This window comes from Musa acuminata, chromosome BXJ3-7, assembly GCF_036884655.1.
Source record: "Musa acuminata AAA Group cultivar baxijiao chromosome BXJ3-7, Cavendish_Baxijiao_AAA, whole genome shotgun sequence".
Taxonomy (NCBI): domain Eukaryota; kingdom Viridiplantae; phylum Streptophyta; class Magnoliopsida; order Zingiberales; family Musaceae; genus Musa; species Musa acuminata.
In genome coordinates, this window is record NC_088355.1 from 34,274,463 (window position 1) to 34,292,322 (window position 17,860).

General features: G+C 38.8%; 2 protein-coding genes across 2 annotated transcripts; one reads left to right on the top strand and one right to left on the bottom strand.

The window, feature by feature from the left end:
• LOC135642372 (zinc-finger homeodomain protein 9-like) lies at window positions 1-1,591 on the top strand. The gene has a single exon (XM_065158486.1). The coding sequence runs from the start codon at window positions 368-370 to the stop codon at window positions 1,268-1,270; it is 903 nt and encodes a 300-aa protein (XP_065014558.1). The 5' UTR covers window positions 1-367; the 3' UTR covers window positions 1,271-1,591.
• Window positions 1,592-7,109: 5,518 nt separating this feature from the next.
• On the bottom strand, window positions 7,110-8,935 carry LOC103992134 (myb-related protein 306). Its single transcript, XM_009411728.3, has 3 exons — window positions 8,542-8,935; window positions 8,228-8,357; window positions 7,110-8,107 (listed from the first exon to the last, which is right to left on the bottom strand). Exons 1-3 carry the CDS (start codon window positions 8,672-8,674, stop codon window positions 7,411-7,413), a joined length of 960 nt encoding a protein of 319 aa, XP_009410003.2. The 5' UTR covers window positions 8,675-8,935; the 3' UTR covers window positions 7,110-7,410.
• Window positions 8,936-17,860: the final 8,925 nt, after the last annotated feature.

The following is a 17,860-nucleotide window of genomic DNA, read 5'->3' on the forward strand; positions in this document are numbered from 1 at the left end:
TATGCTTCAAAGAACAACCACCACAATTGCACATCCCGACTCGAACCGACCCGATAACCCAACCAACCGGTTTAAAACGTGTGGCGTCCACCGCATGCCACTTGTCGTCATTCCGCGACTTCCATCTCCCTAATTATATGTGGTTTTAACGCTCGCCCCTTCTCCGTTTATTCTTATCATCACCGCTATTATTCTCTGTTTGAGTTGCTCCTCCTCTCCTCTCTTCCTCTCCTCTTAATTCCTTCCACTGTGCTGTGCCTCTCTTCTTACTCTCTCTCTCTCTCTCTCTGTCTAAATTTTTGTATTTACTGTAATAATAATAGTAATAATAATGATAATATAACAAGGATTGGGACGCTGCTTTACCATGGACGACGGCGCACAGGTCGCGGAGCCGGAAGGTAAAGGGAAAGCCTTCTCCTTCCCCAACGGCGCGCTGCGGAAGCACCACCAGCGGTCGCCGCCGGTGGTCGAGTTCTCGTACCGGGAGTGCCTGAAGAACCACGCGGCCAGCCTTGGTGGCCACGCCCTCGACGGGTGCGGCGAGTTCATGCTCTCGCCCGCAGCCGACCCCGCCGACCCCTCCTCCATCCGCTGCGCCGCCTGCGGCTGCCATCGGAATTTTCACCGCCGGCTCCCGGGACCCCTCCACCGCCGACACCGCAGCAACGATCAGGAGGGAGGCGGCGGCGACGAGGACGGGGAGGGGGAGGACGATGAGGAGGCGGATATGGATGGTGGGCGGGTGCACCCCTGGCCCCATCTGAGCTCGACCTCGCCTCCGCTTTTCTACCCATCCGCCCCCCACATGCTCCTCGCCCTCAGCGCCGGCCTCCCGGGCGGCCCGGGGCCGATCCCGGTGGCGGCCCCCATCGCAGCCGTGGCCGCGCCAGCGGCGGCGGCGGAATCGGCGCAGCCGAAGAAGAGGTTCCGGACCAAGTTCACCGCGGAGCAGAAGGACCGGATGCAGGAGGTGTCGGAGCGACTGGGGTGGCGGATGCAGAAGAGGGACGAGGTGCTGGTGGAGGAGTGCTGCCGGGAGATCGGCGTCGACAAGGGAGTCTTCAAGGTGTGGATGCACAACAACAAGCATACCTTCTTCGGCCAAGCGAGGAGAGGCGAGGCCGATGGTGACCAAGCAGGCAGCGGCGGAGCTGTCGGCGACAACGATGTCGGTCGGATCGAGGCGACCGGCCAGAGCGCCAACGGCGTCGAAGATGGAGGTGGTGGCAATGGCCACCCGGTGAACGGTTCTCCCTCCCCTTCTTGAGTGCGCTGAGCATACACACTCTGCTAATGACGTTGTTGCTGTTATTACGGTTGTAGTGTTTGTTTGCTTACGGTTAATTTGGTGCTCTTTTATGTAAACTTCAGTTGGGCTGAGAATATAGTGTCGTGATAGTGTCGTGAGAGAGAGAGAGCGAGAGAGAGAGAGAGAGGATTGCAAGCATTAGTTTAAGGCTTCAGTCCATGAAAGAGTGAGATTAATTCTTTAGGAGTCATAACCATCACAATCCTCCAAAACACACGTTAAAATAATGTGTTTTACTTGCTTCTCCTTTCTAATTGAACCTTCCACACTTAGTATGTATGAAGTATACTTTATGGAGCAGATGACCGCTCGACTCTCCAGTAAGAAGCATTAAACTATGGCCTCTGTTCATGAAATCATTACGAGAAAGAGGCTTGTGGTTGCGTAACCCTTAAGCAAGTGATCTCACCGGCAAAAGAGTACATATCACTGTCATTTCAAACATGACACTGTTTCTTGGTTGAAGATTCGAAGCCTCCTCATTGCTCATGATGCTGCTGCCAAGGATTTGTGTGTTGGGTTGGTAGGGTTCAATTCATGGGAGCTCGTAACCTCCATCACTGCATGATTAAGTATTCCTTTTGCCTCTTTCATTCATGGATGAGCATGACAAGAGATGAGCAGTAAGCACTACTGTTGAAGGAGTTTCCCGAGTAGAACTGAAGTCCAAGGTGATGTGAGGTAAGCCATCCAACAAAGTCTTGCTTAGTTACTTGGTTTTTGTCTTTCCTTGACCGTATGGTTGTTTAGGGCATCTTTGGCTTTACTTCTCCTTCCACAAAAGCTTTCTTTAATGCTATTGGTGGTGTTTCCAAGGTTATCCTCTCAGGGTTTGGCCCAGAAGGGCGGCTGGTGAAGTCAACGAGGATTGGCTACTCCCTTCAAGAGCTAATTCCTTCAGCAAACACAAATTAGGAGCTGATTCTTTTAGGTTGATTGATTGGATCATATGAATGTAAACACGAATTTGAGAAAAGCACTCCTTAGGAGGTGATTACATAAACATTAATTATATTTTTTTTCATCTTGTAGCGCTTGATATTATGAATAGTTATATTTTCTTTTATTGTGAGTCTCTATTTTTCTGTTCACTTTGTCTTGTTCTTTGCTTGTATGAGAAGTTTTATATATATATTTTTTTTTTCCTTTCATTGTAAGTATTATCACTTGTTACATGGGTGGCATCATCCTCCGTAAGCCTGTGATTAGTTATGCAAATGACTCATTAAGTTGTCCATTAATAAACAATTTGAATATGGTAAATGAAATATGAGTTTTGCATTGTACAAAATTTTAATATCTTACCAATAGCCATGCAAAGTATAAATTATAGGTTCTCCATTAATATATATATATATATATATATATATATATAACTTAATTTGGTAAATTAAACATTGATTTTTTTAATAAATGATAAGCGATGAAGATAATATCAAAAGCATTTTTTAATATATATAATATCATTTTTTTAATAAATGATTTTTTTAATAACTTAATTTTTTTTCCTTACATATTATCTCTAAGACAAAAGCAATAGAAAAGATAAACCACGATTATCAAAGTCTCATCTTTTACTCTCATCTATTCTTAATCCACATCAAGATCTAATTTAAACATCGGATGGACTACACCAATAATCATATTTAATATTAATCTTAATACAAGTCGATTTCATATCGGATGCTCGATGACACATCAAGCATATCCACGTCTTACTTCTTTCTCTAAATTATTATTATCCTATAAATTAACTCAAAGTATTCATAGATCAATTCTAAATTTTATTTTGGATGAGTTAAATAGTTTCTAACTTATAAGATATAGACATTTTAAATCGAAAAGATTTAAGATATATTGGAACTTTGACTATGCTAAAATTTATAGAATTATAAAATTGTATGAGTATTTGCTATACTCAACGAAAACAAATCAAAGATGACAAAATTGAGCACAGTAATTTGTGTTTGGTTTTAATTGTTGATTTCTTTCTAAGTAACATTCAACGAAGGACTTAATGGAAGATGATTTAGATTGAAGACTCAATAATCCTTTTTTATTCATGCAATAAACTGATATTCAGAAATCTAACTTTAGATTTATGATACCATATGTGACAAAAAAAAAAGGATTATATATTCAAAGATTCCAATGAAGGTTTATGTTGTATATCAATTTGGTGGGGTGACTTGTTATTCCAATAAAGGTTATGCTCAACTAAGTTGCATGTTCTTTGAGCTGTTCATGAACTCAGGCTTAGGAAAGGAAGCAAGTAACATATCATTTTAATTAACCGATGAAACTCCGAGTCAATCCAATCAATATTTTCAAGGTAAATTGGAAGATATTTGGTCCTAATTTCGAATGAAAGTGCAGAGATCCTTCCTTTTTATCTCTTAATTTTTCTTTTATATTCACGTAAGTGCAAATTATTGAGCTCACATATAATGGGAGAATGTGACATGCAATTTATTCTAGTTTTCTGAGTTCATCGATTCTCGCATGATATTAAGGTCATAACTCGATTTGATGGAATTACTTATCCTTTAGTTTAACGTATCTAAAATCATATAGTTCAAAATATTAAGCTCAAATCAATACTAATGCATTACTTATTAAACTTTTATAAGTCAATTAAAATATTAAACGGTTATACACTCATTAGATCATTAAATTTAGTTCGTGTCTTTATCTATATTTTTTTAGGTCAAACTAAGCTGTGGTATTATATCAAAATATCTACTCATAAATATATGAAAAATAAATAATTTTTTAGAAAGAATTACTTACACCAAAAAAGAAGCCGAAGAAGTTAGGATGATGATGTCCTAAAGCCGTCTGTGTGTCATCAAATAACCCATTCGAGCTAAGGAGAACCAAACACCACAAATGAATGGGGAGGAGGCAACAAATTGCATGCATATCCAAGTCCCTAAAGCAGTCAAACTGCTGAAGGATTCTGTGGAAGAGATGACGACATGGATCTTATCCCCAAATCGATAGAAGCAAGCCGAAAGTTGGGATGCACTACTCGCCTTTCTGTCCTTTTCCTCTTTATTCCAAGCGATCATAAATTGAAGTTAGACAAAGATTATGGTGGCATTATTGTCTGTCACTATTGCCTGTTTCAATTTTGCTTGGTATTTTCTATGCCTCATTTCTGCAGTCAACGGAGGAACCAAACACTTTGGCATTGCTTGACGACGATGTGACGATAGTAATCATATTCTTATGTTGGAGAAGAAATATTTGTGTACGAGTACTTTACTGTTCATTCTTTATATTTACATGTCATTTTGTTAGCTAAGTTTATTAGGTAGGGCTGTAGATGGATCGGATTGTGGTCATGTTCACTCGGGCCCAAACCCAATTAAAACTTACTATCCAAACCCAAGTCCGGAGTTGAATTTGTATCTGACGTATATCATCTTGATCAACTCCTCATGCGTAATAAGGATCATGCCAATCTTCTGATTTCACTAAATTAAACATCGGAGGGTCATTGTAGAATTATCTAGAGCAAGCTCTCTTCTCGCTGTCGACTCATCACTGTTACTTCTCCACCTCCGACGGCAAAAGAAAAGACTTTCTACTACTGCTTTTCCTTTTCTAGTACTATTTTTCCGTCATCAAGCCATAGGTGCAACAAATCTTTCTTCCTCAGCAAATGGCAACTGTCTTCTTTACTACCACTCTGCGTCAACGTTCGTTCCCTTCCGCTGTAGCGTCTTTAGTGTTGTGCTCACTAGTACTTCCCCACCTTTTCTCCTCTACTGTGGTCTTCTTCTCTATTATAGTATCGTTGTAGCTTCCCCCGTTGTTGTAGCTTCCTCCTTTGCTGTATCTCTATTGCAACTTGCTTTGCATCAATCTAAAATTGGTATCCATAGGAGCACATTTTACGGGAAATTCTTTATTCTATTAAAAAAAATCCTTCCTTCGAAATCTCCCTGCTTTGTTTGCTAAGCTGACATCCGTCAACGCAATCCGTATATATATTTATAGACCATACGAGAACGGGATGGTTTTAAGCCGTCAATGAAGGCATGGATTAAGAGAGAGGACTCCTATACTGCTCGTGTATCTCTCCGGCATCAAACACGTACATGCAGTTCATGCTCGCGCATCTCTCGGTCTTCAAGACGCAACCATTCTCTCTCCTGTCGTACGTAGAAGACGCATGAGCCCATCGTTTCAGGAGTGTACAAGCTTGCCCACTGTGAGGACACAAGCACACTTCACTGCATGGACCTGTAGAACATGCAGATTATTGATCTGCAATAAATACTACTCGTAAAGAAATAAAATCTTTTGTAACTTCGAATCATCCACAATAACTACAAATAGTGTCGATGGGCAGTCCAAGTTTTAATGTCACCAAATATATCATTTATTTGGCAGAATGTGTATGCCAAACGAAATTACTGATCTTTCCCATCAAATTATGCTCCCAGAGATGGATAGGACTCGAATCCACGGTTTTGGAGACACTAGAAATTAAGCCTGTTAGGCCACATATTAATCTCATATAATTAAGTAGGCTCTGTTAACTACTGCTCCAAGCTGTCAGATTCTTTGATACCTACCTAGTATGGGGCCATGCCAACAAAGAATGAACTAGCAGATAATACTGCGGACGAGCTAATAGATTCCCCTTCGAGTCATTTGAATGCCCCTGCCTTGAGATAAACTAATCCACATGGCCTTCTTCAAGGACTGCTATGGTGCACATGGTGGTGTCTGCAAGTGTAGGAGTAATGGCAGCAACACTTATGGAGGATGATCTTGCACGGTGCAGGGTGGGGCTTGTGGTTCTTCTCTTGTGAACAACTTTGTTTATACACGAACAAGAAGAAGATAGTAACTGCGCAATGGCAGCTCTACTCAAGAAGAGGTCAGAATGTGCAACACTCTTGTTGGTTGGGATCCATCTTCTGGACCTCATCATGCATGGCACCAAATTTCCAAAAATCTCTTCTTCTTTTTTCTTTTACTTTTTTTTCCCTACGCTGCAGCTAAGAGTTCTGAATTCTGACCAATGGGGACAATCACATGTCGAGCAGGAGCATCATTCAGTTTACTCCTGAGCATTTAAGCCACTGCAGTCACTCTACAGTCCCTCGTTACAGTTATGAAGCTTAAAGGGACTTCCCCCATTGTCATAAGTTCATGGCATGCATGAGAGTCCTTTGAGTTTCCAAGCTTTTCCAGCTCGGGTTCATGCATGATCCAAAAGTTGCTGACAACTGGCAACTCCAACTGTTAGAAACAAGAGAAAAAAGAAGAGCGGAGACGTCACATGTTGGGCATTTAAGGTCATCTTTGCACGTTTCCAAGATATGATGCCCGAGTTTCAAGCTGTTCTTCCCTCTCCGGTCCAGTGAGATTTTTGTGGTGCTGAGTCTGTAATATGGAGAACATGGAGATGGATCTCAACGAGAAGGCTAGTCGACGATGCCTTTGTCATTAACTTAACATATATCAGCAGTTTTCGGAGTGTCGAGGATATGGTAATAAGACTGCCACTGTCTTCTTCATGTGGTCAGAAGCAACCAACCGATCGGCCATGCAAGTCGAAACAATGACAGATGTAAATGCATCGCCCAACATCCAAGTAACAGGTCAGAGGTTTTCCAGAAGGTCAAAATAACACAGCTCAATCTTGTTCTCACTTATTCACAAGCCCTGTGGTACCCATTCGGTCACTGACCTTAAAGATGACACAATCTATGACATCCTCCCATATGTCTCGTACTTATCTCCGCAGTTTATAGATCGCAGAAGAAGGACGAAAACATACAAGAACAAACGCCAAGATTCATAGCAGTGCTGTGCATACATATGTTTGATCTAGTAAAAACTAGAGAAAAGAAAAAGCAGTTGCAATTGTTCCCGTAGCAGACCCCATATACAGCATATACAGGTTGGAATAAAGTCGTAGTCTTTTTCTATCTAGATCTTTAGAATATACACTTATTTCCTTGCTTGGAGGGTCTTTGTGATCAATCATCGACTACTAAGAAACGGTGAAGCTTATTTCGAAGGCCTACACGAAAAAGAACGATGAACGGAACCCTTAACCAAGAAAATTAATGCTACTAGAACAACCCTGCAGTGTCATCTAATGGCATGTCAGCTAGGGCAGCACCACCTTGTCCGATGCTTTCATCGAAGAGCCAAGTCTCAAGCAAAGCCAGAGGCATCGGAGTCTCTACGTCGGGCTTACTCTCGCCCTGGAAAAGGCTGGCGTCTGACACCTCGGATGCAGAAGGTTCGAAGTTGAGGAAGGAGTTGAGCCCCGCGGGTGACAGTATGTTGTTGGCAACGGCGGCTGACTCCTCGCTGGACGCGGACTCGGTCGCAGCCGGGTGGTTCGTCGAGCGTTGGGACGAGTCCGAGTTTGATGGGGAAGTTCTTTTCTTGGGCGAGTTCTTCATCCACCCCTCGAGCATTCGAGATATGTTCTCCGTGCTTGATGCGTATGTGGCAGATGGCACCTGCGGACCGGCATTTGTGGAAGAGCAGTAGCCGACGGAGGGCCTCAAGTCACCGTGGCAACTTGGTTTCTCGAAGTACAAGGCTTCACGAAGTGCTTGCTTCGCGGTGTGGATGTCAGTTTGCAGCCTCCTCTCCCACTGGCCTTTGGAGATGGGTTGGTGAATGGAGAGCCCAAATTTGTTGGTATCATCTTCGAAGTTTTGCATCTTCCTCAGTTTCTTCTTCAGATGGGTGTTCCAGAAGTTCTTGATGTCATTGTCCGTCCTCTCCGGAAGGTAAGAAGCTATGGCTGCCCATCTGCAGTAAATTCCCCCAAGAATAATTATTCCAGCCATAAGTTTTGGCAGATTCACATTGATTAGGTTCTCCGTAATTATAGGGGAACCAAGTATCTTTGGTTGTATGTGTGTTGTTTACCTGTTCCCGAGAAGAGCCTGCAGATGGATGATGAGCTTCTCCTCTTGCTCTGTGAAGTTGCCACGCTTGATCCCCGGCCTGAGGTAGTTTGTCCATCTGAGCCTACAACTCTTACTACATCTCAATAAACCTGGCCAGGGGAAAAGGGTTCACCCTTCTAGATCTATAAGATCTAAACCGAAAGTTTTGCGATTCTAACCGGCAATCAAGAAAAGAATGTATAGTTGCTAGCTTACGATACCCGGAACCAACATGTCTGTGTTGGATCTGGTGAGAGCTATACCATGATACCGAAACAGAGAAAAGAAGCTCACCCGTGTTGGCAGGCACAGCCTTCCAGTTACCAGGTCCATGCTCTTGGATGTAGGAGACCAGCATGAGGTCCTCTTCCGGAGTCCAAGGACCCTTCTTCACACCTACCTTATCACAGCAAGGAGGTCTGCCCATGTCACACAATCCTCTCCAGCAGACTAACAACAGGACAGGTGATGAATGTATTCTCCTCCTATTCTTCCTTCTCGGAGGGAGTCCCAGACAAGGGTCCAAGGCAGCGGTAGGCTGTCATATATATACTGAAGAGACCTGAGTGGAGGAAGAGCTCCACTGCTTTGACCCTTAGAGAGGCCAGATGAGCCGAGAGGGGAGAGGCCTCGGTGTGGTGGAGTCAAAAGAAGACAGCAAGGAAGCATTTACCACTCTTAGGGGTTCTCTGAAATCAGCTAGCTTGGTGGCGTACAGAGATGAAGGACACCTCCTCCTCCTTTTTATCTCTCTATGCTTCAGAAAACTGCGTGCATTCAATGAGCTTACACCGGGAAAAAACTGCTTAATGAATGGACCTTCTTGATGTCAAGCCACTTTCAATCTCACCTAACTTAAGCTTGTAGTTACTGCCAGTAATTGTCAGCTATTCTTCATGCAGAAACCCTAATTATCCTTTACCTATTTGAATCCGTACTTATTGTCGGTTATTGCGTTTCTCTGCGACCGAAGAGTTTTTGCATGACCGTAAACGTAGTACATGGTAGAGTTACAATTACATTTAGAGAGGGAGAGAGAGAGAGAGAGAGAGAGAGAGAGAGAGAGAGAGAGACAGTGAGATACAATATATATGGTTATTGCGTGAGAGAGACATGACATCTTCCACATTGACGACGTTGTCTGATTTGACCGTGCGACATTTGTCAAAATCAATCCAAGGAAAGCAAACTGCCACGCATAATTCATGCTTTATTTCATTGGAGAGATTATGTTTTCCTAATAATCCAAAAACTATAACTCGCACTTAAATTGTTGGATAGCAATCCAGATGAGGTTAATTATTCAAGAGCATAATCTTGAAAATTGAAGTTAAACAAGACAGGTAGATGGGATATTAACACGACTTCCACAAGGATGTAACGTTCTCACATTAGTCAGCTGATACAAATTAAATGATGAAAACGAACAATCTCGGTACGAATTGAAGAACATCTTTTTGTTAGGAACAGATGGCAGGCTAAATTCCACAGAACCCAAAATAGAGAGAATATGATTTGCCATTCATTTATGTCTAAGATCAAATCACCAATTGCGAGGTGGCAACATTACACTTGTTCATAAAATGTATCAGTTGTAATTATATGATCTATATCTGTACCAAAACCAAAGCATTGCCGCTAAGCAACTGGATATGCTCATCATCGTCGGGTCAATCATTTCTTAGCATTTATTTGTGATAAGAACAAGCTCTATTTTCTTCGGAAGCTTTGAATGCACCTTTGCATAGACCTAAGATTTCCTCTTTGATCATTTAGTGGAATCAACAGTTTACACATACATACAAAAGTTCACGTAAATAACCTCTATTTTCCAAATAATATATATATATATACACTTTGTTTGTAGTTTCCATCTTATTCTTCATTCATTTATTGATTTGATTATTTTTGGATCTCACATGTTCTTGCCTCCTTTAAATATTACCTTCTCCATCATCAAACTTCTCATCATTTTTAATGTCATCAAAAAGTCTTTTCGGCATACCTATTTACCAAGAATAATTTTTTTTCTGATGAATATGCATATTTTTATCTTCCAAACTACGCGATATAGAAGAAACAAAAACAAAGAAGAAAGGGAAAAGGAAAAAAATGAACACTATGGAACAAAACATCAACCGTTCTACAAAGTGGAAATTCTTTGATTGTCAAAACAAAAGCACACCAATTTACATTAAAAAAATGACCATAGAAATGAGTCGAAAGATATTTATAAAGCTGGCTCAAGTTCTTCAATCCCAATTTCACTTTTTGCCTTCAAGAATCCAAATATCATGTAATAGATGAATGACAACATATTTCCTACTGAAATTTTACATCAACTTTAATCTCACTCCTGTTCGCAGAATGAAAACCTGTGGAAAGGTAGAATGTAATAAGAATCTCAATCAAACTTTCCAGATCGTGATCTATAAATTTCCCTGATGTTGCCCAAAGCAGTCACATTAATCACGTCCCAACTTCTCGGGGGCCAAGTTAACATCATTATTGAGTTATAGGACAAGAGGACTACCCTTCGATAATGCCATAAATATTTAGTGCCCTCGGTGCAGATTAATATGCTTCTGTTTCCCTAAGACGAGCTTTTACTAGGCTGCCGGGAAAGCTTAAACACTAGGATAAATTGGGATCATTTGATCGTCCGTCTTCTTAAATCGCTATTTCTTACTCCTCATTGAATGCTCTTTGAGAGAGAGAGATAAAGCCATCTAAATGGCATCACCGTGTGACCGAACCATGGACTTATCAAGAGGGTTACACGCTGATAAGATGTCTTCTCTATGATGTGTCATCTCACCGGCATCTTCTTGAGGCAGTCGATGTGATCATTTATATCGTGCATGCTGGGTGGCTGGTTTTGAGCCATAAGTTGCATGGATCCACCTGTCCATGTGCTACGTGTTTGGCCATTCTTTTCGACTAGGTGAATGATAGTTTGACATATTGGCAATCAATGGAACCACCAGCATGGACATAGGTAATTAATTTTCTCACTTCTTTTCTTATGTATGATCAATTAAATAGTTCCAAATGTGGATCTTTAGATGTGGTGGCAGCAGTCGATGATATGAGGCTTTTAAAGCAGGTTTGGGATCTGGGGAAAATCTTGATATTAATCAATACATATCATGTAAGCTTATGATGATAGCTAAATTAAGGTACTCTTGGATACTTCAAGGAATAGTTTTATTGCATCAAAAGAGTATTAGTCATTCGAATGGAAACATTAAGTTGTAAACTTCTGCAAGTGAGAACAATTATAGAAGACATGATGTGGTTGGGAGACAAAGCTAAAAGGTCTGTGAATAGCTTTTTCTTGTGACAGGTACCAAAACTGGGATGATGAAAGGAGGAACACAACAAATATGTCAAATTGAGATCAGAAAAAAAATGAAATGACTTTTATATTTAATGAATATTATGTAGGTAATTTAGTTTTGAGAAGAGGACATGATGATGATGATGATGATGATGATGAAAAAAAAAATCATATATTGAATTATAAAATTAAGCTAAGTGAAGTAAATGAAGGTTTGGAAAGTATCAACACAAGAATAACCTAAAGATATCTGTGCAGAAGATGAGGATATTAGAGTAGCTATATGAAATTATGACAAATGGATAAAACTAAAAAAATAAGTTGTGTGCATGAACAACTTAATATGACTAGTACAAGAAATGATGGGTTTATATTTTTAATATGAGAAATGAATATTGAAAAAGACCAATCGTATAAAAAAATATTTTTATGTTTGTTTTAAAGAATATTAATATTTAATTCCTTCTTTTAGTTGGATATCCTTTGGTAAAAAGGTCTGATGCATTATTATCGAACCAATATTTAAGGTACAATATATCTTTTATTACGAAGAACTTCTTCAAATCCATGTTTGTTGGTGTATATTATAGATTATATAACTTCGATCGTAGAAATCAATTTTCAGACACATAGCTTCTCAATAATTCTATAAAGCGTGTATATAATTTTCTTCAAATTAAGCTAACATCTATTAGGATCATTCATTCCATTCAAAAGGTCACTGTTCCATTAATTTTGTGTACAGTACAAAGGAAAATAATCTACGGAATTCAAAATTTACTATTTTCGTTAGGAATTGACGATAGCAATTAAGATTTTTATAAGAAATCTCTAGTCGATCTTTTTAACACCAACCATATTACGACATCTGATCAACTAAAAAGATGGTCGAAGAACTTTTCCTTTTTAATTTTGCTAGGACAATGGTCTAACATAAGGCATTGGAGTGATTAGAAAGTCATTAAGGAGGTTAAAGACAGAGAAAGCCTTAAAGCTCACATAAGTCAACTAAAATGTATCGCTTGGGATATCTCTGGTATATCAGAATTTGTAATCAGAAATACGTCGTCACTCCAATAGGATCTCTTAAAATAAAAAGGAAGCAACATTAATCTTGTGATGTTTGAATGCAATGAATTCGAGGCTGCTGTGTTGCTTTGGGAGTGCAATAAAAGCATGTTTATTAGCTGGAAATGATAAAGCGGACTTGCGTCATGGCTATAGTCACGCACATCACCTTCAATGCGATGGGACCTCTCTGTCATTTTGTTTGTTCATCTTTGCAAATTAGCTTGCATAAAATTATCTCTTTTTTTTTCTTTTTATTAACAAAATACAACTAATCTACAAGTCAATTATGACAAATCACAACATTTCGAGGTAAAAAGTTTGAGGCAAATTGCTTCTCCAAAACATATTTGCAGACAAAAATCTGTTGAGAAAAGTGAACATACCATTCTCCAGGAAATTGCAACCTGCAGGGAGCAAACCATTTAATCGATTTTATGTTTTCCCACTATCTCCATAAACTCTCTGCGTGTGAAAATATTGTAGGTTCATTATTGATGGTGGCATTGAATGGGTTGTCGTTCAATTGATTTGTGTGAGCGGGGAGTCAACATGGTTGAATGGCTGATGGTGCTACACCAATGAGACTCCAAGTATGGGTCAACCTGCGTTAATGCTTCCGAGCCGATATGGCACAACAACAGCCTTATATTTCTATCAGAAAATTTTAATTTTGTCACGGTGAAAAGGCATATCGACATCATTTATATATACCATATTCGACCTACCACAGGCACATGCAAAGGCAGTCAATCCAATTACTTGTCGTCTCTTCAAGAACAATAATGATAAGCGAAGGCCAACAGTTACTTGGCGTTGTATCATGTGAACATGAGTGTCACAGATGCAAAAGGTTGATGGCCCCTGCAGGTGGGAAAGGTTTAGGCAATTTCCTACTGGTAGTAATGAAGAAGAGAGGCTCGTCTCGTCGTCCTGATGTGGTCGCTTTCATGGAAACCGTGGGAAGAGCAGTCCAATTAATAGATATCTAAACACACTGCTGGCTCGCCTGCTCGATGATGTCTCCATGTGTTTGATACGAGACCTTCATTCATGGTCGTAGAGATGTGCACATGTATGAAGCTCATCTGTGATGGTTCATGAGAGAGAGAGAGAGAGAGATGATAGCCACACACAATGTCACATTGAGATGGAGCTGCTGAAGGTAGAGAAGAGTGATGTGGATGAGAAGGAGATGGAGCAAAAAAGAGTACCAGTAACAGAAGCAGCACCTCATGTGGGTGCACGATTGGCTGTCGCGAACGAAATCTGTGGTTAATGATCATGATCGGACACATTAGATTTGCTTATGATGGGCTCAGAGTTTGTGATCTTCAACTGTGCATGTTTAGGTTGTCATATCGTCATCGATGACTGACGTTAGACCGACGAAATAATTCAATATATTTATTAATTTTAATATTATTCAAGTAAATTTTCGATAAAATACTAAAAATAAAATTTGAACCCATGATATGTTATAATAATATTTTAAATTCTTTGATTGGGGTGATCAATAATAATCAAAATGTTAGGCTATTAGGTAATAAACTCAATATATTGATAGCTGTAATGGTTACCTTAAAAAAATAATAAAGAATAGGATTTTTTATAATATAACACTCATATTTTCTGTAATCCTGAAAAGCATATTTATTGGTTCTTCATATTTATTGATTGAAGTTGTCTAATATAACACTCATGATATGTTATAATAACCTTTTCAAATCTTTAATTCTCATAATCACATACTTTAATCTTATAGTCATTCATTGTACAATAATAATCTTATAGCTCTTGATACAATTTTACGAAATGACTCACGGATTCGATGCTCTCACTCCCTTTCTACGTAGGACATACTCAAGAAAAATTCTACGGATGCCATCCTCTACATCAAACAATCAAAACCTAACATGATACAACTCATTTAAGGTGTATTCATTTTTTGCTTTCAGGTATATGAAATCGACTGCGACTGATGTTAGCAGCTACGTGCATGGACATCGTCGGATGCCTTTCTCCTTGGGAATCGGCTGAGGGACCAATTGAGCAGTGCGAGCCCAGTCCTCCTAATGCTGTCTTTTCTACACCGTTTCTCGCTCTAAGAAAACAATGGCCCAAAAAAATATTAGGCACTGAAACCAACAAATTTTACCCTCAACAACAGATGCATTCCTCTTTTCTTGTGAGCCTGTCGATTTTCCGATGAGTGCGTGGATGATAGAGAGAAAGGATAAGAAATAAATGGATACAGATGCAGTCTGGACCATTGAAATGAAGCCGAAAACCAAAAGGAACACTTTAGAAAAGGGAAAGATGAGCTGAATCAGGTTGTGTGAACTCCAAAGTGTGGCTTAAAGTGGTATGCAAAGGATCCTTTTGCTAGCTCAATTAGGTACATGGATCATGGCCAACCCTTCTTTTGGTTGAAGTTATTATCAGGTGGGATCTCTTTCGGTAAAGGCACAACCACTTTGGTGTGCATCATTTGCAAAGCTACAAAAGCTTGGATGATTGGATAGTCAGGTGAAGAAGCCTATGATGAAAGCTTCCGATAGCACCAAACTCGACCTCCACCCTATGGGTGCCGTGAGGTTTCAAGCACTCGGACTACTCTTTTTGAGGGTGCAAACCATACGTCATTCAAGGAAATGATATGGTTTGGTCAACGATATTACGGAGCATGAAGTTCGAATTGGTCTCAATCTCGTGTTTGATAGATGGGAGCAATGAAGTTTCAACTACTCGAAACCAAGGAAATGTTTGGACTATTCAGTACGTATAAGAATAGAAGCTCGACGGTTGTGGATTTCAAGGGATGATGAAATGACTTCAATTGACATCATCATCATCATCATCATACGATTCAATGTTCTTGAAAACGAACTAAGAAAAACAAGACATCATCTTAGATGATAATGGTAAGACCTGAGAGTGCAAGAGAAAAATACTCCTTAGAAATATATAAATAAGTTACGTGAAAAAAATCCAAGAGAAAAATACTATGAAGCATCAAATCAAATCAAGAGTACAAAAAAGTGGATGAATGATAATGGTAAGACTAGAAAGTACAATATAACCTCCTGTGCTGTGCTGTGCTGAGGAAAACAATAAAGTTCTCCTTATGTCTTCATCATTTTCAACCTTGAGAAAACTCTTTGTGTTGAATTCAACCTTTGTCATAGGAAATCTTGTTTCGAGATAATCTAACTCACAAAACCTATCTTCAAAGTGGAAAATGAATACTATATACACACTCCATATCTTTTCCCTATCTTGTTTAACATAATCCAATTTGATCGGTTCAATTCTCTGAGTGATTAGCCAAATCTAAATCTATTGGAGCCATTGATTTTATATCTAAATCATTCTCAAAACTAAATTTTCCTACCGGTTCTCAAAATTAATATAGGGTTTTATCCTAAATTGTATTTGGAAGTACCAAAATACATGATTGAGTTGATTCGATTAGGTCAAATCCACTGGTATCTGCTAAATTCAATTCATCTTTTGAAAACAAGGTCAAATCCACTACGATTGAATTGATGTTAAATAAGTCTAAAAATCTAAGAGAAAAATACTATGAACCATCGAATCAAATCAAGCGTACAAAAAAGTGGATGGATGACAATGGTAAGACTTGAGAGTGCAATATAACCTCCTGTGATGAGGAAAGCAATAAAATTCTCCTTATGTCTTCATCATCTTGAAAACTCTGTGTGTTGAATTCAACTTTTGTCATAGTAAATCTTGTTTCGGGATAAACCAAAATTTTCTACCGGTTCTCAAAATTAATATAGGGTTTTATCCTAAATTGTATTTGGAAGTACCAAAATACATGATTGAGTTGGTTCGATTAGGTCAAATCCATTGGTGTATGCTAAATTCAATTCATCTTTTGAAAAAAAATCATATTGTCACTATTATATTATCCCATCAAGACTCTTACGTCGGATCGATTGAATTGATATCAAACAAGTCTAAAAAATTTTGAGGTCACTCGGAGAATATCAATATTATAAGTTTCGATTCGATTTGAATCAAAATTAAATTAAACTATTCTAGACGGTTTGATTTCCATTCTTGATTTTGAGAAATCGAAACTAAATAGTTTCGATTCTAAACTAATTAAATATAATTTAAAATAAAAATAAAATGTAAATAAGGGTTTATAGCATAGTGGGTTAAATACTTGATGTAAAATATATTGACCGAGATTTATATTTTTTTATCTTTTTCTCTTTTATTGAGCTCACAATCTATTCGTGCATATACTGCAACTCTCTCATCTTGCCTCGGTCAATCTTCAGCCCCGATGTGTCTCCTCCGTCATTAACGTGCATGCATTCGGTGAACGTGACATTGAAATCATCGATTGGGGTGCACTGCCATCCGGTCATCGAAGTCATAATATTGTAGTAGTGTTCTCACTATTGTGTAGAAGCACAAAGCACATGCTATTCATCATCTTAAAAAGAAGCATTTGCAATGTAACTTTGCCGATAATGGACTCTCAAGCTAAGTGGAAGCCTAAAATAACATTTAAAGGAGGTACCAAAACACACTTCAAAGATCAGACCTAAGAACTATAACCTAATGATTAAAAAACCAAATCAAAAAGGTCGAAAGATCACATGAGATTGACCCTCTTCCTGTGGTGTTGAGGAATAATCATTTATTAGATATTTTCTTCACATAGTGTAATCAACTAATAATACAATAACAACAAAATAAATTGTTTGAGATTGAATCATGAAAGATCTTTTCGATCGTCATTGAGATTCGTAAAAAATTATATTTTTATTAAATTAAAAATATTTAAATTTTTATTTATAGTTTCTATTAAAAACTATATATTTTATAATCTGTATATCTCCTCATTATATGCACTTATCTTTCTTGTTTTATCTTCTATCAAAGCATTACTTATGAGTAAAAACATTTTCTTTCTATCTTTCGTATAAACTCTATATATCCACATCAATATTTTCATCTTAATAATATAATTTTTTTTGTATACATTGTAATCAATTTGAATACATATTCAGAAGACGGAGATTGAAAGTAATGAATTGAATCATTAAATAAAAAAAGTCAAAATCTATTTTCGTGACCAACATTAGCCAATGCACCGTGTAAATGGATGATGGCCAACCCTCGAAGCTTCAAGCGGCAATACAACCTTGGACGTGACACTGCCGA

Excerpts from the sequence above, each read along its gene's own strand:
- LOC135642372 (XM_065158486.1), top strand. The coding sequence starts at position 368 with ATGGACGACGGCGCACAGGTCGCGGAGCCGGAAGGTAAAGGGAAAGCC.
- LOC103992134 (XM_009411728.3), bottom strand. The coding sequence starts at position 8,674 with ATGGGCAGACCTCCTTGCTGTGATAAGGTAGGTGTGAAGAAGGGTCCT. Across the intron at positions 8,358-8,541 it reads GGCTGTGCCTGCCAACACGG|GTTTATTGAGATGTAGTAAG; the intron begins GTGAGCTTCTTT and ends TCCCCTGGCCAG. Across the intron at positions 8,108-8,227 it reads CAGGCTCTTCTCGGGAACAG|ATGGGCAGCCATAGCTTCTT; the intron begins GTAAACAACACA and ends AATTTACTGCAG.